This window comes from Phyllostomus discolor, chromosome 14 (genome assembly GCF_004126475.2).
Source record: "Phyllostomus discolor isolate MPI-MPIP mPhyDis1 chromosome 14, mPhyDis1.pri.v3, whole genome shotgun sequence".
In the NCBI taxonomy this organism is placed as follows: domain Eukaryota; kingdom Metazoa; phylum Chordata; class Mammalia; order Chiroptera; family Phyllostomidae; genus Phyllostomus; species Phyllostomus discolor.
The window spans coordinates 38988379-39015454 of record NC_040916.2 but is presented as its reverse complement, the minus strand read 5'-3'; the positions used below and the strand labels follow the sequence as shown (position 1 = coordinate 39015454).

The following is a 27076-nucleotide window of genomic DNA, read 5'->3' as shown; positions in this document are numbered from 1 at the left end:
GAAAGTCCACTCTAAAATGCATATGAAATCTCAAGAAACCCTGGACAGCCAAAATGTTACAGGGTGCAGCCAAGAGGGGGGCCCCAAATAGGCATTTGAAATGGGGTCCAGAACTTAAGGTGTCCAGGAGATTTTAAGATGTCTCCATCCCCCACCCCAGGGTGTGGGTTGGGGGAAGGGACAAATGAAGCAGGGCCATTGAGAGCTGTTTTGCATAGCAATAGCCTTGCAGCTAACCTCTGGGTTGGTCATTTAACATATCTATAGCCTTTGGCTGGTTGCATAGATATGTTAAGTAGCTGTGATCAGCTCTAAGACAGGGGAACAGAAGTAACTTCCCCACCCAGAAGTAACTTCCCCACCTAGATGTAACTGGGGGCGGGTCCCCTGCGTTACAGCGCCTGCGTGGGAGCTCAGAGAGGGTTGGCTCCAGGACATGGGGCCACGCCTGCCCAGACTCATGATGGCAGCCCAGTAAAGCTGGAAGGATACGAGTTCTGGCATCTGAAGCCAAGTGTGAGAGGAGTCGGAAATGAGGCTGCAGAGGAAGATTGGCCGCGGGGATTTAAAACCCAGACTTGGCGGCCATTGAAGAGGGAACCATGCGCATCCTAGAGAGGAGAACCTTGTGCAGCTCTGAGAGGAGAACCATGCTGCTTTAGGAGAAGGAGAAGCACGTGGACTTGATGGAGTGTAGACTCCTGCGGCCCTGAGTAGAGAACCACGCGGCCTGGCAGAGTGGGGCCCCCACAGCTTTAGAAGGGGGAACCACCACCTGGTTTTAGCAGAGATCCCGGTGACTAAGCCGAGGGTGCCGGGAACCCAGGGAGGTCTCCCAGTTGAGAGGGAGTACTAACTGAGAAGAACCAGAGGACTACCTAAGCCATGGACTTCTATTTCCTTCCCTGAGATACGGTACTCTGGACTGGGCAAAGGGAGAAGGAAGGAAGGACTGTGTGTTTGTGGGTGTTTTAAGGGACTTTGGGATTTTGGTGAAGACATTAGGTCACTACTTTAAGTTTGTATATAGCATTAAATAAACGTTTCCTTTCCTTTTCACAAATCTCTGGCATTGAGAGACGTCTTTCCTCTGGCGGCGGACATAACGGACCCGGGGCCTTCTTTCAATAATAGTATATCATCCCAGGCCCCCCTTGTTGTGTGTTCTGTAACAAAAACAATCTTGAAAAAGAACAAAGTTAGAGGACTCACACTTCCTAATTTCAAAACTGCCTGTGAAGCTACAGTATCAAAACAGCGTGTTCTGCTATATGGCTATAGGATATGGATCAATGGGATAGAATCAACAGTCCAGAAATAAACCATTACACTTATGGTCAATGACTTTTTGACAAGGACACCAAGGCAATTCCACAGGAAAAGAATACTCCTTTAGCAAATGGTGTTGGGAAACCTGAATGTCCACATGTGAGAATAAAACTGGACCTTTAACTTACGCCATGTTCAAAAATTAATTTAAAGTGGCTCAAAGACCTAAATGTAAGAGCTCAAATTGTAAAACTCTAAACCTCTTAGAAGAAAACATCAGAGAAAAGCTTCAGACGTTAAATTTGGTGACCGTTTCTTGGATGACTCCGAAAGCACAAGCAACAAAAAACAGACCAACTGGACTTCACCAAAATGAAAAGCTTTTGTGCACCAAAGGATATGAGCAACAGAGTAAAAAGGCAACCCCAGAGAATGGGATAAATAATTTGCAAATCATATATCATGATAAGGGGAGAATACCCAGAACGCATAAAAAATTCCTAAAACTCAACAACAACTACAAATAACAACCCAATTCAAAAACAGACAATGGACTTGGATAGATACTTGTTCAAAGAAGATATACAGATGTCCAATAAATACATGAAAAGATGTTCAACATCACTAATCATTAGAAAATGCAAATCAAAACCACAATGAGATAACACTTCCTACGGATGACTATTATTAAAAAACAATGACCAGCGTTTGCAAGGAGGTTCAGAAAGCAAACTCCCGTGTTCACGGCGGCAGCACACACACTGAAACTGGAAGGGCAGGGCAGGGCAGCACAGCCCTGTGGAAGGACAGCACACAAACTCATGTTCCGTGTTTTTCATGCATTACTTTCATAAGTTAAAACTAGAAGTAATAGATGTTGTCCTTCTAGTTAAAAAGAAAAAAAGAAATTAGAACTCCTGCACACTGCTGATGGGAATGTAAATGGTGTAACCACCGTGGGAAAGTTTGGTGGCTCCTCAGAAAGTTAGGTGTGAGTTTATCACACAACCCAGCAATTCTGCCTCTAACTATGTACGTATGCAAAAAAACTGAAAATGGGCTTCAACACTGCACACCAATGCTCACAGCATCATTATTCACACAGCCAAAATACACACACACAGAGGAGTACATTCGGCCACAAGGAATGAAGTTCTGATCCATGCTACAGCATGGACGAAAAACATTATGCTAAGTAAAAGAAGCCCACACGAGAGACCACATTTGGTGATGAATATGATATACTAGAATAGAACAGTCAAATCTAGAGATAGAAAGTAGGTTAGTAGTTGCTAGATGAACTCACTTTAGAGATGCAATATGGCTCCTGCAGCAAGGGCCTCTGGGAAATGTTGAACTCTCTGTGACTGTTGAACTCTCTGTAACCTCATATTTGGCTGACTACCCAGAAAGCCAGAAAGCCAGAAAGCCACCCAGAGATGAGTGCCATGCCCCAGGAATGCAGTAAGTGCCTGCAGTTATCCTTTACCTTAGGAATGCCTTGTTCTCTCCGGTGGTCCATACGACTACCCACACCCTATGGTGTTGCTATTAGCCCCCTTTAAAAAGGGACCCTGCCCTGGAGGCGGTGTGGGGTTCCTCCTGGCCCATTTCTCCTGCTAAATGAAGCTCTTACGAATCTGGACAAGGCTACATACATGTCAGCTCTTCCGATTAACTGCCAAAACTAAAATTGACGAGCTTAAGTTTTGGGGGTTCTCCCCCAGCAGCTGCCCAGGGCAGAGACTGGGGGAGAAGGAGGGGTGACCGCTAACAGTGATGAAAATGTTCTAAAACTGTCGTAACGGTTCCTAACCCTGTGAACACACCAGAACCACTGAACTATTACACTTTCAATGGCTGTGGTAAATGGTATGTGGGTTGTATCTCAGTGAAGTTTTTTTAAACAAATGCATCTGTAAGAGTAAGGATGCTACCACAGGAGCCTTCTGTAAAGCCAGAGATGCGCGACCAACTGCCCCCCGCCCTGCTCTGCGGCAGCAGCATCCTACTTATTCGGCGTGGGAAATGGCTTCCTCCTGCCGCCCCCAGCTTCACATTTATGCACCACACAGAAATTCTCAAAATTATCAGATCCTTTCTTCACAAGGAAAGCCCCAGCCGTACCTTCGCTTCTAAATCTAATTTTATTTGGTTCCACCTCCTGGGAAATTTTATGATACCAACCCGTTCACTGAGGTCGAAGAAATGCCACAGAACGTTTGGGCTAGGGATGGCACTTCGGCAGCTGTAACAGCTCAGAGCAAGGTGTCTTAAGCAGGAGTCTACGAATCCCCTAAATCTGTACACAAAACTTTGTGCGTGTGTTTGTCTGAGGCGATCCATAGCTTCATCAAATTCTCAAAAGAGTCTAGGGCCCAAAAAGGATAATCAGTAGCTTGGTCCAACCAGCTGTGGCTTTGGATCATTTAATCCCCCTCCTACTCTTCACCATTGTTGTAAAATAAGGAAGGTGACTTGCTTCTCACAAGGCAAGATGAAAAAATTACAAAGCACAATGGAACTGGTTACTTATGGCACGGGCAACTCATTTTTTTTGTTTCATTCAAAGAGACGCCCAGAGTCAAGTATTTAGAAGTTGGTAAATGTGACATCTACCCTAAAATAGATCAACCAGTCAAAATTCTAGGCTGAATAGGGAAAAGAATTGTTTTGTTCTTGTGTCCTTTTAGAAATTCCAGAAAACCTTTTGTTTCATAATAAGAACCACCAGATCAGGGCCTGCAGGTTTCCTTGCCATCTTATCAAATGCAAAGAGAATCATCCTGATGCTGCAAACTGGCTACCCGTCACTTCAGTGCTCGCCATCAGGTTCCTTGGACTGAAATCAGTCCTCGTATCTCAAGCTGTGATGACAGAAGTTGGATAGAGCAAGATGTTGTCAACCAAACCAGAAACCTTGGACAAGAGCCCCTGGCCAAGAGCACGTGGCAGTGCCCTCCTTGCAGTGAAGACCAGGATGAAGATTTGAGGGAACAGGCCAGCACCGCGTTTGTCTGGGGCACAGCCAACTACTGTGGCGAGAACAGCCCCGCGAGCAGCCTGGTTACGGAACGTAAGAGTAACCTGGCTGCAGGCACGCCAGTTCCAAGTCTCTGCCGTGTGCTCTGCCGCGGGAAAGCAATGGGAATGCACAGTAACTGAGTATTTCATCAAGTGCCTGAACCTAGAAGTCTCTTGCTTCTTCCTACTACCAATGGGTTCTTCATTCTTCTCTTAAGCTACTTATAGAACGATATTGTCTGTGACTTTCAAACTGAAAAAAAGAAAAAAAATAGAAAAGAAGAATCCTCTCCCCCAAATCTCATGCATCTACGTGCCAGACGCAATGTCAACAGCTGATGATACACTGACGGAATGAAACAGTCACTGCCCTCAAAAAGCTTAAAGCCTACTTAAGTGGTCTAAAAACCACTTCTTTTTTTAAAGAACAAAAAATGAGAATCCGTAATTTATTTCCCTGGCAAAACTTTTCCCCTCAGGACCAGCTCCTTAGGAAATGTAGCATATCATGGAAAGCCGGTCTGTTTGAGACACAGGTCATTCACTGCAATACTTTCCGAGGCCCATGCATCCCCTCCTAAACCCAATTCCACAGAGACCACCGTCCACCTCCGCCTGCGGGCCTCGCGTGCTCCGGCATGCAGAGAGCACCGACCTCACTGTGTGGCATGTATGAAGGAGGTGACAGGCGTGAATGAGCCCATGTACTCTTCAACTCCCAACTCCTCGTCCTCACTTTACTTTCAACTCACAATTTGCCTTAGTTCACGTGAGTTACTACTCTGATACATCATTACAGATCCCGAAAAGTACCAATCTAAATTAATCTAAAATAAAATCCCTTTTTAATTATAGAATTGCAAACATAACTTCTGACTAAAAAGCAGGTAGTGAAATTTCTAGTCTTTAAAAAATTCTTTCTAAATGGACGACTCTTTCCCTACCATCTAATGCTTCACTAGTACTTCATCTCTCCTAGGCTCTATTTCACTCGTAAATACTTCCTTCTGCCTCCATGTAATCAACACTCTTACCTGGTCATACTCTGAAGCACCAGGGTAAAGAGGCCATCCCAGGAACAGCTCAGCTATCACACAGCCCAATGACCACATATCAATAGCTTCACAAAACGGTAGTCCAAGGATGATTTCAGGGGCTCTAGCAAAAAAAAAAAAAGAAAAAGAAAAAGATTATAAAAATACATGTTATTTGGGAAAATGAAGGATGTTGACTAAATCCTGTTTTAGTATCAAATAAAGATACACTGATTTAACTAAACTGAGAATATTCTTTGGTATACAATCCATCATTTGAAACTCTTGGGGCCAGATGCGTTTTTGAAATTTAGAACTTTTTGTATTTCAGAAAGATACTATTATGTATATACTACATATTACACAATAATTCCAAAGGAGTTTAGAAAAGCACTCATAATCAAACACACAAACATTTCTGCAACAAAGCATATAAGCAGCCATACTAAATCAGCTAAATAAAGACTTGCAACAGCCTTCCTCGGGGTTCAAGTCAGGTCCTGCCAATATACGAGTTTATACCAAACTGACACAAAGATTTTTAGTGTTTAGAGCTTTCTGAATTTTAAAATCATGAATAAGGAATCACAGTTATTCTTTTTACCCCAGCACCTTTTTAAGTACGAAAAAAACAATTAAATAGCTTGGTCGATGAACACCTCTCTGACGGCAATGCCTTCCGCAGAGACGGGGTGGCTCACCACGGGCAGGACTCTGGAGCCAGCCTATCAGGGCACAGACCCTGGCTCCGCTCTTTAATGGCTGTAGGCAAGTACTTAACTTCACTGTGCACTGTGTTATACGGCTCACACAAATAAGCAATTGATAACAACAGTAAATATTAAAGCTCTTGTACAGTGAGCTCCTGTACCTGGCACATGCAGAGTACTCTATAAGGGTTGGATATAACAATAACTATTATTATCATACTATATTAGCATGATTTTAAAACTTTGAGTTCTCTGTATGCTTTTAGAAATATTCGCTATATTCCATTAATGCTTAAAAAGAAAACTAATGTCATAAACTTTAAGCTTTATATATATGAACACATCCAAGACAAAATTGTTATCCTCACTTATGGAGGAGGAAATTGAGACAAATATACTAAGTAACTTGCCCAAAATCACATAGTAAGTGGCAGAACTAGAATTTGAATCCTGGCAGTCTAGCTTTGGAGTTGAGTATATTCCACTGTCTCTAAATAAGTGAGGTATACACCCATCTATAAAAATCTATTTGGCATGGTGCTATACGATACATGGCGTTTTTCAGAGTGTGACTAAATTTAAGACAGAAATGATTCAGAAAGGGGATGATAACAACAGGCAACACTATTATCAATAACACTAACAGCCGACACAGCGCTGTGTGCCGTGCACTATCAAATGTGGAGTCATGCAATCCTGACAACAATCTTACTGAGAAGTCATTACCAGTAATTCTCAGATGCATGGTTTTATACATTTTAACATCTCTGAAATGAAGAAGATCCTTGCAAATGATAGTATATTTTAGTTTCATAGCACTGCTCTTACTTTCTCACTGGCACACAATGTTGCCCCTTCTAATCAATGGTATGTCAGATTCTATGTCATCAAGTATCATCCGCATTTTACAGATGAAGAAACTGGGCACGGAGAGGTTAAGTATGTTGCCCAAGGCCACACAATTAGTACATGATGGAACCCAGGCAGTCTCTTGGACACTTTAGCAGCTTCTCCAAATAACTTCCTTTCCTGCTCACGAGTCATCAGACTTGAATCTGTAAGGACACCAGACCCAGATCCCTCATTTAACAGGAGCTAAATGGAAAAGCAGATCTCACCATTAAGAACCATCCAGCGGACTCTGTCTCCTCAGGAGGCCCCAGGAGGGGCAAGGGGCAAAGATCGAGTGGGGGAGAGTATAAAGGCAGCTCCCTGAACAAGAGTACCCTCCCCGAGTAAACTTCTGTGAAAACAGGGTGAATGAGAGGGCTCCACAGGGCAGAGACACAGCAAGAACCCAGGCCTGTCGGGACTGACACGAGGGGACGGCTACGGGAGGAGCCGCTCAGTGGACATGTTTTGTCCCCTCTGATGCGAACGGTGGCTCTGCTGGCCAAAGGAACAGCCATCGAAAGTGACAGGCCCCTTGCAGGTGGCTGGAGCTACATCACTGGTGGAATTTCAAAGTTCAATTAAATCCCAACCGCTACAGCATGTTTTTAAGACAGCACAAGTTTGAAAGCATTAATAAATGAGAGGGTAAGAGGGCCCAGAAGCATAAAAGCTTTTCTAAAATTTAAATGGAACAAAATTTTTACTTTCAGTGAGCAGAATCATTAATTTCGAAGTTCATGACAGTGCCAAAAATAGCTGGCAGGGAAAATGCAAATGGCTTTGTGCCAAAGTGAAAACTGGGCTTAGAACATTCCTGAGCATCAATTGAAGAGCGTGACTGATTCTGCCATTCCCACTCCACCAGGAAGACATTTTAAACCCAAAAGGTAGGTCACAGGGAGGGGCCGGAACCGGTAACTTACTTCCTTAAAAAGGTAGTAATAGTATGTGATAAACTTGAAGTCTCAGAGAAACTCGGAAACACACTAATTCCAGCCCCAAGCCCTATTCGACAAAAACCCCTGAAGACTGCCTGGAATCAGTTTTTCCATTTGGCCTCACCCTGCTTCTGGAGTAGTAAGAGCAGCTAAGGATTTCCGGCCAAAGCTCCCTCAAAACAGTAACATCAACCATGCAGAAAGGTATCAAAAGGGAAGAAAATTATGAAAGCAATCAAAGTAAAATAAAATGAAAATAAGGCTGTTCTGTCTGTTGAGGGATTTTCACTATCTTTTCAGCCTAGAAATGTTGGACTTACCTAAGCTCTTGGAAGCAAACAGACTGAGGTATTTCCTTTTACTGACCAGAAAGGAATCATTTAGTTAGAGCATATTCATATCTAGAATGAATTTTTAAACTCTGAGTTCAAATTATAATCCTTGGTAATATTCTCATTTCTATATCATCCTTCCCCTTGACCTCCATTATTTCTCAATCCCTTAATATAAACTCTAGACACTGTATTCTGGTTCTACGTCATCTGTAAAACACGGAGCCTGAATTAGATAATTACTCTTGTAGGTCCCTTTCCAACTCTGACATTCTAATGGCTGGGAGTAAAGAAATTACTTATTAAAGCATAGGAGGGGGGGGGCTGGCAGTGTTCACTGTAGCAGAAAGATGGCATTAATTCTACTTTGGACATGGTGGTCTCCTCTTTGAACATACATCCCACCCTTAAAGAACAAATACGAAACGGGGTCTAATTACTATAACCAGGTGGCAGAAATAGCAATCCCTGCTTTTTGATTTCCCAACCTCAAACTTCTTTAAACTGAAGAATTCCTCTAAGGTCATAAAGCTTACTTCACTGGAACCCAGAGCAAGCGGAGGGCAGAGCCACCCAACAGCAGTCCTTCTCCACGCGCCTCCCTGAACCCGCTTGCTTCCTCCTGCCTGGTGCAGAGGCACCAGACCCACTAGATCCGAGATGCTGCATGAAGTCACACTTCCGACACCCGTGGCTTAGATGAAACTGTAGTTTCATTGTCAGAAGAAACTGGACTGTCTGTTAATCTAGGATAAAGTGAAAATATGCTTTTCTTCTCTAGACCTTGTCCTTCCATACTGAGCAAACAAAAGTGATCTCAGCTTTAAATGACCGCCAGCTAGTTTGTTCAGCATGTTAAAGCACTAAGCTTACAAGCCTGGAAACCTTTGCGCCTAAAACTCGAACCCCAAAGACAGCAACTTTTCGTGGAATCAGTCTACGTTTATATTTACAGTGGACTAGGAAATAGAGTGTGTTATTTCCACTGCCTGAATCATTTAGCTGTGCCCAGGGCCAACAGAGACAACACAGTGGCAAAATGTATGTCAAATGGTAATATTTTGGCATGTTATCAGCAAGATGCAACAATGTAAACTAAAAAGGAGGGTGAGAGGAAGGCAGTCTTGGGGCCAGAATGCTTCACTAGTCAAAGGGAATTCAGAGGTTTTCTGACAGGCAAGACAGTGAGGACTTAATGGACTCTGATAAGGCAACAAAGCAACATGAGGACACTGTGGGTTAAACTAACAACGGAGAAGGGGTGCCTGAGCTGCTATTCCATTGGCCTTAGGCTCAGTATCGAGTATTACCATGCCACTCCAGAGCATTCACGTTCCATCCTGAACAGAGTCAAACCCTGGATATCGAACCTCAGAATGCACGGTCATTACTCAGTAATGCGCAGAATGAACTGTTTCTAAGGGGCAAACTGTGCTCCATTTAAAACTTCTCATACAGTCAACAACTAAATGCAATGGATTTACAGGACTTTGTTGGAGAACAATTGCCAGTGGATTTAAAATTTTGAAAATTGGCTCTGACCAGTGTGGCTCATTGGTTGGGCTTTGTCCCGCAAAGCACGAGGTTGCCAGATCAATTCCGGTCAGGGCACATGCCTGGGCTGCAGGTTCAGTCCCCGGCTGAGGCACATGCAAGAGGCAATCATTCAATGTTTCTCTCTCACACTGATGCTTCTCTCCCTCTTTTTCTCCTTCCACTCCCCCCTCTCTAAAAATAAATAAATGTCAACAATATTTAATTTTGAAAAACATATTTTCTATAAAAACAAAACAGAACCAAATTACTCAAATGACAGCTTAAATTAAATTTAAAAGAGGCAAAGGCCAGCAACGGAAAATTATTCAAATTTCATACCAGCAAAAGCCAAGGAGCCAGAACATTTCATTCCTCAAATTTCCTTTTCCCTTTTAAGAGAAAATTCCATCAACAATTATTTCATAAATAACCTTAGATCTACTGCTGTTTGGAACTGCCCTGCCTGGTTTCAGAAGCTGTAACCCCTCCAAGGCTAAGGCTGAGGGAGCGACCTTCAGACCATAAGCCACTAAGGAGATGAAGCTTATCTCCCTGGCAGGAGCGCCCACTCCTGCTCCTTTTACTTCATCCATAACTGGCCCCCAATGCTTGGACAGTTAGCCAATGACAGGTAAGATTCCCAAGAGGGGGGAACAACTAAGACAGGGACGATCACGTGGGAGACCCCCAAGGAAGGACTTGGGGGGCTACAGCAAAAGGGGTAATGGACCATCGCCCCTCCACTTTGACAAAGCCTGAGTCCTCATTCTGTCTGAGAGAAGTCTCCTAATCTCTTGGCTGCCTTACTTCCTCTGCCTGACTTAAGCCTGAAACAATGACAGAGGGTGGTGCAGCCCTGTGCTGGAAAGGGTGGGTTCCCTGGGCGATCAGGCCTAAGAAAGAAAATGTAAAATCCTGTGAAACCTGCTTTGTTTAGAATGTTCTCAATTAAATGATAAGGATCCAAGCAAGAAGTGAGTTTGTTCCTCATAGTTTTATAGCTCTTAGCTATCTGACCCTGACTCAAAATAGGCCCTCAGAGTTGTTATCTATTATCTGACCCTTACTCCCTGACGATGATTAATGAGCTTTACCTGTATTCTTGTGCAAATGAACCCAATAAAAGCCCACTGAGGAAAAGGCTCTTGGCCCTTCTCCTTTGAGAGATTGGCCACCTTTCCTCCCCAAGCAGATCATGTCTTGGTAGACTTATTCTCACAATTCTCTTTTTCCATCTTAAAATTGTATCAGTTACCATAAGAGAATGCACTTTGTTTGTGAGGGGGCAGACCAACAGTTCAAGAACACCTGCAGACACGACCAGGTAAGAGATCGAGAAGGCAACAGCTGATCGGCCGCCATCCCTCAGCTGTGCGACCCCTCTTCCTCCCCAGTGCTCAGGATGACGTGCTGCACCGCACTCTTCTGTGCACCTGTACACGTGCTGTGTGCGTGTGCGTGTGTGGGTGGCAGTGGGACTGCTCAAGGGAGAAGATTAGAAGCAAACTGGGACCTAAGTCTCCCAAGTCATGAATAAATAAATGGAGGGGAGATTCTCAACATTAGCCAAGTTGTCCAATGCAACATGAAATCAGAAACCAAAGGCTCTAGGAATTTCTTTTCTCTGTCTCACTCAAGGAATGCACAGCACAGCTTTATAAATCTATAAAACGAAAATAAAAATAGCAGAGAGCAGACTGGAAGACAATGTTGTTCCAATGTCAATATTAACCAAGGTGATTCACAGATTCTGTGTGATCCCTATCAAAGATCAATGAGGTTTTTTGTAGAAATAGAAAAACCCATCCTAAAACTCATGTGGACCTCAAGGGACTCCCTGAGACCGCCAAACAACCTTGAAAGAGAATAAAGCTGGAGGTCTCCTACTTCCTGACTTCAAAACCTACTACAAAGCTACAAGTGACCAAAACAGTGTGGCAAGGGCATAAAGGCAGACACACAGGCCAACGGAGTAGAACAGGCAGCCCGGAAATAAACCCTCACACGTATGGTTAAAGGGTTTCGACGGGTGCCAAGACCATTCAGTGCAGAAAGGACAGTCTTCCCAGCAAAAATGGTGCCGGGAAAACAGAATATCCACACACAGAAGAATAAAACTGGACTCTTGCTTTACACAATATACAAAAATTAACTCAAAATGGATGAAAGACCTAAATATAAAAGCTAAAACTACAAAATCCTTAGAAGAAAACACAGGGGAAAAGCTTCATAACACTGGTTTAGAAATGATTTCTTGGAGGTGATACTAAAGCACAAACAACGAAAGAAAAACCTGACAAATTAGACTTCAACACAGCTTAAAAAGTTTGTGGAAAAAACAGTGAAAAGTCATCCCCACGGATGGGAGAAAAACTCTGCAAATCATGTATCTGACAAGGGATTAATAGCCAGCATACACAAAGAACTCCTACAACAACAACAACAAAAACAATTAAAAAATGGACAAAGGACCTGAGTGGGCATTTCTCCAAAGAAGATAAACAGATGGTGGGGCAACAAACGTGTGAAAAGACGTTCAACATCACTAATCATTTGGGAAATGCAAATCGAAACCACAATGAGGTATCATTTCATATACATAAGGATGACTACAATTAAAAAAAAACAAAACAGAAAATTGTGAGTGCCGGCGAGGATGTGGAGAAACTAGCATCCTCATGCACTGCTGATGGGAGTGTAAACCAGCGCAGCAGCTGTGGGAAACAGGTGGTTCCTCAAAACCGTGAACACAGGATCACCATGTGACTCAGCCATTCCACTTCCAACTATACACCCAAAAGAGCTGAAAACAGAGACTTAAGCAATTGAATACCAATGCTCATTGCAGCCTTACTCAGAAGAGCCAAAAAATGGAAAACAATCCAGTGTCCATCAACAAATGAATGGATGAACAAATGTGGTATGTACGTGCAATGGCATATTATTCAGTCGTGAAAAGGAATGAGATTCTGATACAATGTTACAGTATGGATTTACAGTAAGAGAAGCCGGGCACAATGGGACAAATGTACGACTTCACTTACGTGCAGTATCTAGACTAGGCAAACTCACAGAGCCAGTCAAATAGAGGTTAACAAGGGTATGGGAAAGGTGGAGTTACTACTCCATGGTTACAGAGTTTTTGTTTTGGGTTCTGAAAAAATTTTGGAAATAGTGGTGATGGTTATACAACATCATGAATATATTTAATGACAATGAAATGGTACTCTTAAAATAAATCATTAAAATGTAAACTTCGTGTGAGGTAAGTTTTACTACAATTATACTTAGATAAATAAATGTACTAAGAAATAAAAGTTCATTTTTAAAAGGCTTTCCCCTCTCATTGGCTGGGTAGCTCAGTTGGTTGGAGCCTCATCCTGATAAGCCAAGGTTGTGGGTTCGATCTGCAGTCAGGACACACACAAGAAGCAACCAATGAATACATCAATAAGTAGAACAACAAATTGATTTTTCTCTTACTGTTTCTCTCTCTCCCTCTCCCTTCCTCTCTCTAAAAAAAAATCAATGAATTAAAAAAAAAAAGACTTTCCCCTCTTCTTTCACTAATAGTCCTTGATTATAGTACAGACAGAACTGTACAGGGGTGGGCAGACAACAGTTGTTTATATGGAAAATAATTTTGAGCTGGCCAATAAGTCCATTTAGGTTTTTCAGTAAAGGACACATTTTTCATTTTCACAGTAACTTTATTGATTTGGATATTGTGAGTATGTCTGCTATCTCCTGCTACTGGCTCCTAGTGGGTAGAGGCCCGGGGTGCTGCTAAACAGACACCTTCCATTGCATAAGCCAGCCCCACAGCAAAGAATTACGTGGCCAAAACAGCAACAGTACCAAGAAACTTCGCAGGCCACTTTTGATCAGTCACAGTACCTTCTCCAAACACTACATAAATTTTTTTAGCATTTCAGTTGCATTTTTACCTAAAGCATAACATGCTGAAAATGTTCTGTATCTTCTTTCATCTTCAATATTAAAATGGCTGTGTAAAAATTCACCAATTTTGGTAAGTTTTTCAAAATGCACGCTGATATGACAGCTGTCACAATACAATCTAACAAAAGTGTTTCGAATGAAGTTAAAAACAACTAAGCGCTACTACAGCCACCATACAGAAAAAATGTAACAGACTTTTTGGCCAACCTGATACAATAGGTAATAAATAACATACCAGGATAAACTCCGTTTTGCATACTCACAACTGCAAACCTGCTTCTGCCCACCCGTGTGAACACCAGCACTTCACCTGAGTGAAGACCACTGGAGAGCAACCAAGTCAGTTATCAAAGTATTAGAGAGAAAGTTAAAATGGGAGGAGACCTTAGCAATCATCCAACCCAATTCCCTTTATTAGGCAAGACAGAAAATGTGAAAGAATAAAATGCTGCTGCAGTTAAACCTGGAATTATTCCCAAGGCGCCTCACCTGCCAGGATAGGAACCTAGAAAAAGTATCAGCATAAAAAAGAAAAAGAAGAAATAGCAGCATATGCCCAAATTCATTACAAATAAGTAAACATCTTTACATATTTAAAGTCTTTTAAATGGGAGAATTAGGTATAATGATACTAAAGAAAACCAGATGCTAGTACAGTTGGCACTTGAACAAGGGTTTGAACTGCAAGGGCCCACTTATGTGCAGACTTTTCTTTTTTTCCTCCCATAAATACCTGTACTGTTTTCAATCTGACACTGGGAATCCCGTAGTGCGGAGGGCCAACTGTACCCATTGATCTACTTTATACCATTTTATAAAACGGCCTTGAGCATCTGCAAAGTTTGGTATCAGCAGGGGTCCTGGAACTAATCTCCTGCAGATACTGAAAACCAACTTAAGTTTTGGGGGCATTATAAGTTATATGCAGGTTTGCCCTAACTGCCCTGTTGTTCAAGGGTCAACTACATAATTCAACTAGGAACAACCTTAAGAATCAGACTGAATTAACTTTTCCATTGTTAAATAAGATTTCAGTTATAAAATAACGCTACTTATAGGAATGCCACACACTTGAACTAAATTATTTCCCTATTTCTATCTTGGAACCTGCAAATAGATTCATTGTTATATGTATCCCTATGTAAACATACATTAAACATATAGAGAAAGCTTGAGTCTAAGATTAGCTTTTTAGCATTTGCCACTTGCCTGTAGTAACGTGACTGTAAGTAGGTGGAGCACACAGCCTTGGAAACGTGACTAGCAGAACCAAAGTCAATGACCTTCACTCGGTAGGGCTGGCGCACTGGATCGACCAGCATGATGTTTTCTGGCTTAAGGTCGGCATGAATCAGACCAAGGCTCTTGAGCTTCATCAGGGCTGTGGCCACCTGCTGCAAGATCGGTCTGATGTACTTGAGTGGCAGTGGGCTGAACTTGTTCTGCTTTAGAAAATCATATAAGTTCTGCTCCAGCATCTCGAACACGAGGCAGGTGTGATTCTTATGCTGAAAGCACTCGTAAGAACGCACAAAATTATACTCATCAGCATTTTCGCTGCTTAGGCGGGAAAGGATGCTCACTTCAATCTGTCCTTGTCTGGCATAGGAGGGGTGGTTCTTCAGGATTTTAATAGCCACGATTTCCTTGGTGCTCCGCTTCCAGCACTTAGCCACCTGCCCGAACGTCCCCCGGCCCAGGAACTCCAAGACTTCGTAGCTGTTGGTCATAGAGCAAAGGATCTCGTGCTGGACCAGCTGGTAATCCCCTTCTCCACTGGAACTGCTACTCTTCGTGGTCACAGTGGTGGTCGTGGCAGCAGCACCCACCACAGTCCTGTTTTGCAGCATGAGAGGGGGGTGTTCTTCTATGATCTGCACGCTACCGTTGCTGTCCACTTCCTCACTTTTTCTTTTCAATCCGCATTTTTGATATGGCTCAAGCAAAGAAACGTTGCTCCTGTGGGTCAGGGTCTGGCTGCTCTGGAAGGTCGACGTAGCGGCGCTGGCGGAGCTGTCAGCCGCCGTCACCACAATGTGCTCCACGGCAGGGGCTGGGAGGAGGAGGCCCTGGTCATAAGCAGGGATGCTGAAATTTGCTACCTGGTGAGAGGAGTTGGCTTGCCCTTGTGCGGCTGGGAGGGTTTTGCTGTGGGTATAATATTTGTCGTTGCTGCTCTGTCCAGAAACATCCCAGCCGGAGGGCTCTATTTTCAGTTTCTTCGCACTGCAGAAGGCACTGGACGACACTGATGGGGGGGAGAACACCTGCAGCTGTGATGCCATACCTGCAGGGGAGAGAGGAAGACTCAGACCCGCGGCTTTAAACAACCCCTCAGTTAGGGTCCAAGAAAACTTTTAGTTCAGAAGCAGCACGAGTACACACATCTGGCTGGGTTTCATGTTATGCATTTTCCAAAATATGTTTCCTGTTACAGAGGGATAAACTTTATGGTCTAATTACATATCCCCAATCGCTCTTTGAAACTCAGCAACAATAGGACATACGGTTCAAGGAGTAGAAACATCTATGATGGTTTATAAAAAACAACACAATAATAGTTCAGATGATTGATCACTCACTGCCTAGCAGTCTAAGCTCTTCACATGTGTTACTCACTTAATCCTCACCACAACTCTCTGAAACAGAAACTATCGTTATTTCCATTGCACAGATGAGGAAACTAAGGGACAGAGTGGTTAAAGTAGTTTGCCCGAAACAACACAGCTACTAAAAGTGGCAGGCGGCACTGTAATTCAAACCCGGGCTCTGTGGCCACAGAACTCACTCCACAGCTCCGTCTTCACTCCTGCCCCAACTAACTGTCTACACAATTATTTAAATTTGGACATAGATGGCATACTTATAAAATTCACAGATAACCCGAATTTGGGCAGGACACTCAATACTACTAAACAACAGGTCCAGAAAGATCACCGTAGGGTAGCAATCACAAGGCAAATTCCAGCAGATTAAATTTAACACAAATACAGACTCCTACTTAGATCCAAACTACAACTAGCACAAAGCACCAGGATGAGAGACGAGGTTTAGCACTAAAATATATGAAAACCACCTTTGGTTGGTAAGAGAACATTATGCTATAATGTTCCCCTCGTGCCAAAGGCTAATTATATCTTAAACAGTATTCATAGAAACAGTGGCCAGAACGTGGTGGGTAATGTGAAGGCCATCCATTCTGCTCAGACCATGCATAAAACAGCGTCTAGTTTTGCCCACTACACTGTGAAAGGACCATTGGTAAACTGACCAGAAGAAGGCAATCAGGATGACACAAAGCCCGGACAAAATCTTCTGAAGAAACGCAGGATGTTATTCTTAGAAAAATAAGAGGAGCCATGGCTGGCATGGCTCAGTGGATTGAGTGCCGGCTGGCAAAAGAAAGGGTCACTGGTTCAATTCCCAGTCCAGGCACATGCCTGGGTTGTAGGTTAGGTCCCCAGTGCGGGGGTGGGGGGTATGTGAGAGGCAACCACACATTGATGTTTCTCTCCTCCTCCATCCTTTTTCCCTCCCTTTCCCTCTTTCTAAAAATAAATAAATAAAATCTTTTCTAAAAAAGAAAGAAAAGGGGGAGAGGCAGACCACCTTTCTGTCCCATAATCACCTCAGGCTCGATTCACCCGAAGACGACGTCCAAAGCGGATACTTTCAGAATAAAGTGCAAACGTCTGACATCGCATACGGGCCATTTCACATTGATCTTCTCCCTTCTCAGCAACGTTGCCTTCCGATGCCTTGGGGCTTTATACCGATTCCTCTCCTCTTGCCCTACTCTCCACCTTTCAGTAACTGCTTCCCAGGATGGAGCATCTGCAGAAGGCTCTCAGATCTCTCTCTAACCCAGATTTCTCTCTCTCGAGCCCCAAATCCTTACTTCCAAAAACCCACTTCACACTGCAACGTGGGTATCCTAAAGACACCTCAAATTTGAAATTAAGCTCAGGAGCCCCCCCTCCCCACCCCAGGTTTCTAGCTCAGTTACGAGACGCCACCATAGACCCAGCACCTCAAGGCAGGAACCAGGGAGGCAAAGCGTCTGCTTCCTCACCTATAAAATCCTGACGGCAATGCCTACCTCGTGAAGCTGTTGTGAGGACTGAAAGATTTAATACCTGCAATAGTGCCTGGAACTCACTCACTGTTAGTATCCTGACTCACTCCTCTCCCTTCCCAATATCTAAGCTACAACCAAATCTTCAATCCCACCTCCTAAGTGTATCTCAAACCAGCCATTTTTCTCTACCCCTGTCGGAACCATTCTAATTCATTCAGATTTCCGGGAGCCTCTGAACTAATCTTGTACGGGGGAAGTGGGGGAGGGGAGGAAGAAGTTCTATGCAAACTGGATGACAGCCCTTTCTTTTTTAAGAAGGAAAGTCTCAGGATGATGCAAAGCCCTCTCCCTCCCCCAGTCTCCCCGGTTTCCATTGCCATGGGGAGTCCAAAATCCTCAGCCGGCCTTGAAAAGCTCTCCGAAACTGCCCCAGCCAGGTGGCACAGCCAGCTGGGGCGTCGTGCTATACACCAAAGGACTGCGGGTTTGATTCCCGGTCAGGGCGCAGGGCGCAAGTTCCCGGGTGTGGGTTCCACCCCTGGTCGCACCTGCAGGAGGCAGCCACTTGCTCTTTCTCTCTCACACTGATGTTTCTTGCCCTCTCGCCCTCCCTCACTCTCTAAAATCAATAAGCACATCCTTGGGTGAGGATTGAAAAAAAAAAAACTTTCTAAAAGAGGTTTTTGGCTGCTGTCTTCCAAAATCTCCCCACCTTGATTCCTCCATTCCAGCCATACTGCCCTTCTTTAAGGTTCTCGGAAGGCCTTCTAGTTCAGCACACATTTTCTGCTGGGAAAACTGCTCACACACACGCACACTCCCCACATGATCCCACCACCCCACGTGCGCTCCCAGAGCACCCTGTTCCTCCCTATAACCTGAAATTATCTACTACACTCCAGCTGCAGGACATGCTCCGTGAGAGAGGGCAGGTACCACACCTGTCCTGCTACTTGTTTCATACCTCTAGAACCCACCACAGGCTCTCGCGATACACAGACGTTCAGTCTCTGCTGGGTGGCTACCGTTCACATCAAACTGCAGCATTTCCAAATGCCTGCCTTGGTCTTTAAGGTCCCTGCCTTTTAGCTGTGCAGTCCTAAATAAATGAGGGAAGCTCCACTTCAATTCACACAGTATAATTTTACTACTCATAAGAGAACAAACATACAACTAGAAAGGAAGAAAGCATGGCAAAGACTGTTACTGAACATAAAAAAGCAGTGTGTACATTTCTTTGTGCCTGAATACAACTAAAAACCATCTGCACTGGACTAGACAGCTGGAATGAAGAAATCCTCAGCCTTCAATTTCTAAAAATGCAGCCTGCATTTACTTCAAACAAGGGTTTCCATAATTCAGATGAACCTCGAAAAGAAAAACAAGTGTAAATTAAAGGCTAAAGTCAGTGCAATTTAACTCCAAGGCTGTGAATTTACAAGTCAAGTTGTTCTTCCTATACTGCTGACATAATACCAAATTATAATAGGCTGGTGTATCTCTCTGCACCACGGCCCTCTCCTTTCCTGGACAGTGAATAGAAACTTTATTCTCTACACTCTTCTCTCTCCGTGAATTCTTTCGCAGCCCTCGTCCCTGACCACCCGAACATTCTGGTGGCCCATGTAGGGACATTCTCTATTCCTCCCTCTCCTCTGGCCTCCTCAGACTTGCGACCAGGGGAGCAGCGGGCAGCAGAAACTCGACCAGGGCTAACCCCAGCCCCGTCTCTGCGAGGTAGGGACAGAGGAGGCTCGTGCTTCTCCGTCTCTCCAGTCTCTCCAGACTCCGCCAACAGCCTCCTCCTCACCCGTCTTCACGGCCAGCGACTGGTACCTAGAATTCGGCAGCTATTAATGAAGTCATGTTTGGACTCAGTCCTCAGCCCTGGACTCTGGATGTCACCAGAAAGTCTTAAGGAATTAAGACTGACTTTCAAAGCCAATTAGAACCACTAGGCCTGGCATCTAGCTTTGTCACGGGGTTCATAGCGGTCATTCCAGGACTGGAAATTACTGGAAGAACTGAACTCTCTACAGCCCCAGGCAGAAGATAACATTGGAACAAACTGCAGCCTCCAGTGAAACCGCTCCCAACAGCCCAGGGGCCTCCCGATAGCACACCCCTTTTTAATCCGATTATATCCAATAAAAGCTCAGAGCACCCACCCTTCACTGGTGGTATCTCTCTCCACACCAGAGTGAATAAAAACTTTACTCTCTGCAAAGAAAAAAAAAAACCCTGAATTATAGTATAAGAAAAATCTGAAGTCATGTAGTAGTGCCTTTACAAAATTTACCTATTAAAATATGTGCAAAAATATGTCATCATAAAATTGAGCCAATTTTGAAGAAAGGAAGTAAATTTGCAAAATTTGTTTTCCATTGTCTGTCTGTTGAGCTACTAATTTAAAAACCTTAAGCACATACGGGGGACATTCTCTTAGTAAAATTATTTAGTAAATGAACTGGAATACAAAATTTGCAGTTTGTAGTTATGTCTAGGAATATGTGGGCTTAAAATAATACTGAAAAGAATTCATAAGATGTAGTGCCAAATTTTTAAAAGTATGTTCATAAGTAGCCACTTTTTAAAAATACTGCATTTCCCAGAGTAATGTTAGTGACAGCTTTTCATCCAGTAAACAAATTAACAGACACTGATGGTTTCAAATCTTCACATACAGCACTGCAAAAAGCCCAAGTTCTTGAGAATCTTCCTCCAAGCTTCAGTATAAAAACGAATATAATTTTTATTCAGTAAGACAAACCTAAGTCCACCCACAGGAAAAGCACGACCCGGGGCCTCGCCGACCTCCCGCACAGCCAGGGTGCTCGGCGCTGAACTCGGCGTCAGGCCGCCGGGGCTCTCACGGCGGGGCTGAGGCTCACGCCAGCCTCGGTGAGCGCCAGGAGAGGAGAAAATAGAGAATCTGAAGCTGCCTACAAAAATCAACACTCTTATTTATGTAACATTCTGAAATTCAGCTAAAAACAGCCGCTTCTAGTCACAGGATAAAGATACTATGTTCCCCCAAATTTGCCTTTGCAAAAGGGGAGGCAACTTTCTTCCTAGGCCGAGACCTCCCAAGGAAAAACATGAAACACAGTTAACATCTGCGGGAAACTTACTATGTATCCGACCTCTGGTAAGGAAATTGCAGCTGACTCTTGAACAATGGCGGGGGCGGGGTTGGGGAGCCTTCTGGGCACTAACCCTCTGCACAGTCAAAACTCTCCCAAAACTCAACTACAAATATTTTCAGTTCACAGGAAAACAGCTCCCGATAAACTAGAAGTTATTTCCAACTTCCTGAAAATGTTGCACCTCGACTCCCGACTCCCGCAATAAACTAGTCTTTACATTTCAAACCTGACTTTCCAAAGGTTTAACCATTTAAATATAATGACAAATTTGCCCACCACATTAATCCTGAACTAAAACTGAAGGCAAAAGGCCATTGGTACTGGTACTTACTACTAAAAAGAGAGTTGAGTCTTGCAGAAACCTGAGGCCTTCAAAAACAGTAAAATGAACAGCTTCCCCACTCCCTGCAATGGTCACATGTATCCAACAACACTGTATGGGGTGCCCCACACTAAGTCACTGCAGATGGATAACCTTACTCTGAAAATTTCAAATATTATAACCAGGATCTGAACAACTAGGCATGACAACCAAGGTAAATTACTTGTTGTTTTGCCCAAAATCTTCAATAACTTCCACCTTTAAGAAAAAAAAAAACGATTTTATTTATTTACTTTCAGCAAGAGGAGAAGGGAGGGAGAAAGAGAGGGAGAGAAATACCACTGTGCAAGGGAAACACTGGCTGGTTGCCTCCCCCACACCCCCAACTGGGGACCTGGCCTGCAACCCAGGCATGTGCCCTGACTGGGCATGGAACCGGCGACCTTTCGGTTTGAAGGCTGGTGCTCAGTCCACTGAGCCACGCCAGTCAGGGCAGTAACTTCCACCTTTGCCCTGACACACCAATGCTATATTCCTACTGCCTTTGCTTAGTGTCAGCTTTGCCTCTTAGGTATAATTTAACACTCGGTGATCTTCCGTATTTTTTGGACCATAAGACGCATCTAGGTTTTAGAGGAAAACGGAAAAAAAATTGAAGCAAAAAATATGGTAAAATATTTAATAACACAAATAACATAATATTTCACCAATCTAAATATAAACAGAACTCAATAGCAGTACTGACACATTATTCCTCCCAAATGGGGGGGGGGTGCATCTTATAGTCTAAGAATGGTAGGTAAATAACCTAAAATCAGTACTATGCATTGATTTCTTCCAGCACTTGCTTGTCCTTACCTGACATGACATGGCATACAAAAAGCACTCTTACCATCAAAGTATGTAAACAAAAAATACACGTCCTGTAGAAATTAAGCAGGGAAGAAAATTCTTTTGCCAAAACACCACCTCTCGCTGTACTCCACCCACTTGTCTCTACCCCTGCTGCACGGTTCTGGACTGCTCACATCAACGGTCTAAACTGGCTCCCCCAAGAGACTCCCGAAACCCCTTCTGCTGCTCCCTTCTCTTCTCACAACAGAAACTTTTCCAAATGCCCACCTGCCCCCACCTCACCTTCAGATAAAGCCCTAGTTTGGATCTCCGGGCCTTGCGAGACCTGGACGGGGACTGGGGTTCTGCAGCCTTGTCTCACCCGCCCTTTCCCGGGGCGCTCTCTCTTCCAGGAGGACTCCAGTTCCCCGAGTGCCGAGGGCAGGCCTTGCCTTCTGCCATCCTAGCTGCCCCGTGCATCACGCTCCCTCATGTAACTGCATTTTCCCCCCAGCCTTCTCTTTCTCTAACTTCTACTCGTCCATTTGGTCCCCACCTACAGCTGGTTTTTCAGTGTGGCACTACTCTCTCCTTCGTCCCAGGCTGGACTGCGTTCACCGGTCCCTCTCTCCGATAGGAAGTGATGCATGGGTGAGGCTCGTGTTCCTTTCCCTTTGCCCCCCACAGGAACCCGTGAAGACCCAGCTTCCACCACGAAACAGGGCCCACAGGATGGCAGAGCAACAAGATGGAGGGAACATGGATCCCTGAATGGCCATACAGACAGGAGCCGCCCGCCCACCAGGACCGCTCCCTTCAACCTGGCACATTCAAGCTAGTACATCAGAGAACTTTCTCCTCCCGCTGGAATGTTGCTCAGACAGCCTTACGCAGACAAGCATCCTCAGGAAAGCCTTCCCCAGACCCCTTCATACCAGGGGAGGTTTGCTGCTAAAGGCTCCCACGGCATCCCCACGGCCTGCTACACTTGTGCTCACTCATTTCATCTACTCGCTGAGCACGCATGTCTATCTGCCCGGCACTGTCCTCACCTGCCTGAAAGAGACCAGTGCAGGTGGCACAGAACAAGGGAGAAAAGGACAGAAACCAGGCCCAAAGAGGCAGACAGGAGCTCACGGCTGGTGGGCCACTCCGGGTTTCATTCTAAGTAGTACTTTTTGTAACTACTGATTTAAAAGGCGACTTCTAACCTGGAAGGGTCACAAAGGCAGATCTCAACAGCAGATGAGGTGCCCTTTTTAAAAATATATCACCAGCATCTATCACAATGCTTGGCACGTGGTGTGCGTCGAATGTCTGCTAGAATGAATGACTCTCCAGAGAACATATCACTCCTCCGTGTGTTGGTAAACGCTGAGGGGATCTCAGAAGTCATTCACTAAATTAGAGAAACACTCACACGATGAAATAGAAAGAATAGTCTCTTGTCTACAAGAAAAATTTCGTACGTATTAATTGATTTTCTGAGTCTAGTAATAGAGAAGGAAAAATAAGCTTGAAACTCTAAGGACACTATTTGAAGCAAAGCTCTCCACCCCCTTTCCTGTACCTACCGCTTCCTTCACAGGGAACCACGTGAAACAAGCCAGTTCCCCAACCAGGGCACAAAAATAGGCTGTGAACTAGGTGGTGTCAGCCGGCGAAGGCCTAACTCTGCAATTCTATAATTGCAGCCACAGAAACCAGTTCTGTAATATTTTGGTAAACTGGCTGAGGGGTGCTTTCCTTCCAGGCAGGATACTGTTTCCCAAATGTCACTAGCTGTCTTGGATCTGGAAGGGCGAATCTCTAGTAACGGAACAAAAAAGAAAGTAGGTGCTTTTTGTGTTTGATAAAAAGATACTATCTTAGCATGTGCACAGGACAGTCTACTGGTCTGAACAGAATAAGGAGAATGTCAAATTAAAACACAGCTCCATCTGAAACAGACACTTAAAGAGGACCCTGTTTAGATGAGCCAGCAAAGGCCTAAGGAAAACAGGACCCAAACAAAGTAACAACCGTTTGGCAGGTGGAAGGGGGAAAGAGCTCTTTCAGATGAATGAGATAACTTCTGCCAGTATGCAAGGGATGTAGAAAAATGGAAAACTGTTCAGAGGACAGAGAAAAATCAGAATCAAAACTGTATTTGATTGGAGAAGATACTGGCTAACAAGTATAGGGGTTTTTACAGCTGAAACGAACCTTGCAATACTCTTCCTGAAACTCCCTAGTTCCAAAATGAGACAAAGGAGACCCAAGAAAGCCAGACAAGTTTTACAGAGATAACGAGTAGAGATGCCGGCAAAGAATTCAGGCCTTCTGATTCTCTTTTGCAAAGCTCTCTGGGAAAGCGCTGTACCAGGTGTCCTTAAGGAATCCAAGAGGAACACACCCCAGTTTTCCTGTCTCCCAAGAGCTTAGAATGTTACTTTGGTGATAGGACACACAAGAAAGAGAGAAATATAAAAACAGGATGTAAGTTTCTCCAAGTGCCAAATTACACTCTACAAAAATACATAAGACATTTATTTAGGGAGCTGGGAGAGTTGGAACCAATCAGAAAAGGAATCAAAAAGCCCGTCAGTGATTGCTGAAGTGATACTGGAAGGAAAAATGATTTTGATGACCAGTATTCAAAGTGGCATGAAATGTCAGGGAAGAACCCAGGGAAGAATTAATAATTGTACTTTAAAAACACTGAAAAAAAATTAGTGGATGCTTTATACGGTTGTGAAACGAAAACGAAAGAGCAGAGCGGGAAGTTCATGTTTACAAATCACCTCCAATTACAAAAGGACTGGTTACAACATACAACTGACAACAAGCTGCACAAGGTCCAAGGGTCCGGAGTTTCCGAGGCTGGTTCGGCTCCCTGATTTCTACCGACACGACCACTGAGCCGGGCTTATGAGAACAAAACCACAGAGCGAGGGAATTCTATTTTCCTGAGGACTGGGTGGGAACTTTGAGATTTCTTTTTTTTTTTCTTCTAGAAGGGAGTTCTGGCTTGGTTTTAAATCCCAAGTTACCATCACCTTGCCCTACAATCCATAAAACCAGTGTTTAAACTCAGGGTAAACTGTTGGCAAAAACATCACCAGCCCAAGTCCTACTTACTGCCCGGAGCCCCTGTGTTTACGAGGTCTCATTCACCGCGGCGATCACCAGATGCTTTCCTGGCTTGGCTGCCTCCAGTTGCAACCACAAGCACTTTACCAAAACATCCTCCGAGCCAAGAACAGTACGGCACAATGAGCGATAGCCTTCACCGCAGCACCCCGAGCCGTGGGGCACAGCACCCCGACATAATTACATGTGAAGGTCCCAAATCACCGGCTGAACAACTATTAAATGACTTTCTAGGAGCTTTTTAAAAAATGTTTTACAGAAAGCTTTAGACCTGTCTGTGGAAAAAAAGCTGGTAATGATTTGCATCCTCTGCAATCTTAAAAAAAAAAACAACACACACAAAAACGGCAGACCAAGAATCAAAAATAGCTTTACACAAACAAGAGCAAAATTGTAGGTTTTGCGGAGGGCATCAGCCACTTAATTTAACCCCACGTCGCCAGGAGCAGGAAGCCACACTGCTGTTTGCATCAGAGTTAGTTACTAGGAGACAAGCGAGATAAGGGGCAGATTGGGCAGAAGAGTCTCCAGTTCAAAGGAACATTCTGATGCCATCACTGAAAACTCCCGGAGCAAGCTCACCGAACGGGGCGGCGGTTTACGGGGAGGAAAGACGCACCGGACCTCGGGGCTGTTTTTCCCCTTCTGCAGCCCCTCCCGCCCTCCAGACAGGAGAGCGCGCGCCCGGGCGCGAACACAGGCGGGGCTCCCGGTCGTCTCACCGGCCTCGGCCCCAACCTCCGGGTCTCGGTTGCTAGGCGCTCCCGGCCTCCCTCCCGCAGACCTGGGGACGGTGCCGGCCGCGCCCGCCCGGGAGTCCGGGCTGTTTCCTCCGCCCCCCGCCCCTTCCCTGGAGCGAAAGCTTTGGGAAAGTGACAACACACAGCGAAAGTTTCCCTCCGAGCCGGACCTTCGCAGCCGGCCGGCACAGAGGCGCCCTCGCCGGGCGGGCCCCACGCCGCGGCCCCGTCCTCACGAACGGCGAACCCAACGGTGAAAGCCCACCGGCGGGGCGCAGGGAAGCTTCCACGCCCCCCTCCCCCGCCCGCCCGCCGTGCCCACCCCGCTCCCTGGACGCACTCGGCGCGGAGCGAGACAGGAGCGCTTGCTCCGCAGGAGCCGGAGCCAGCACCGCCGGGGCGACGCTGGCGCCCTGTCATCCGAGGACAACAACCGGCCGGGCGGCGGCGCAGGCAGGCAGAGTTGCCGAGGGCGAGCACGGGGCTCGCCGGCTCTCCCGGGACACGGTCCCCTCCGCGGCCGAGAGCGCAGGTCCCGGTGGGGGGTTCCTGGAGATGCGCCCCCCCACCTGACCCCGCAGGCCGGCGTCCGGAGCCCCGGCCCGCCCGGCCCCCTCAGGGCGCAGATCGGAGGCCGCTCCCCGCCCAGCACCCTTCCCGCCCGCGGCCACTCACCGCCGGTGTGTCTGGTTCTCAGCCGCGAGCTGGGGCCGCCGCGAGGAGGCGGCGGAGGAGACGCGATCCGGGGCCCCGCCGCCGGGTCATCATACCCCGCGCGAGCCGGCCCGGCCCCCGCCCCCCGGAGCCGCCCCGCGCCTGTCCCGCGGGAGGAGCCCCTCTGCCCCGGGCTGGCTCTGCCGCCCGGCCCCCGGCCGCCGCCGCCTCAGCCCCTTGGGCTCCCGCCTCGGCCTCCCGCAGCCGTCCCGGGCCGCCGGGCCCCTCGCTCCGCAGCCGCCGTTGTCGCCAGACCCGACGAGACGAGCGCCGAGCGGCCGCCCCATCCGGCCGGCCCCGCCCCACGGGCGCGCTCCGCCCGCCCCGCGCCATGACACCTACTGGGGCGGAAGTGGCGGTAGTCGGCCTCCCGGCGCAGAAGCGCCTGGGAGCCGGGGGATGGGGGCTGGCTT

At 45.7% G+C, this 27076-nt stretch overlaps 1 protein-coding gene across 8 annotated transcripts in view; it reads right to left on the bottom strand.

Annotated features, from left to right (window-relative positions):
• The window catches only part of HIPK1 (homeodomain interacting protein kinase 1), a 53709-nt gene extending 26947 nt beyond the window's left edge, over positions 1 to 26762 (bottom strand). For 7 of the 8 annotated variants that reach the window (XM_036015343.1, XM_028502459.2, XM_036015338.1 and 4 more), the window contains exons 1-3: positions 26625 to 26756; positions 14907 to 15984; positions 5328 to 5451 (exon numbers count right to left, since the gene is read on the bottom strand). In XM_036015343.1, coding sequence (XP_035871236.1) covers positions 5328 to 5451; positions 14907 to 15982 — 1200 coding nt within the window. In that variant the 5' untranslated portion in view covers positions 15983 to 15984; positions 26625 to 26756. Of the gene's footprint in view, positions 1 to 5327; positions 5452 to 14906; positions 15985 to 16279; positions 16337 to 26624 lie in introns of all 8 variants that reach the window. The other variant, XM_036015339.1, reaches the window with a different exon arrangement.
• Between the last annotated feature and the right edge of the window lie 314 nt (positions 26763 to 27076).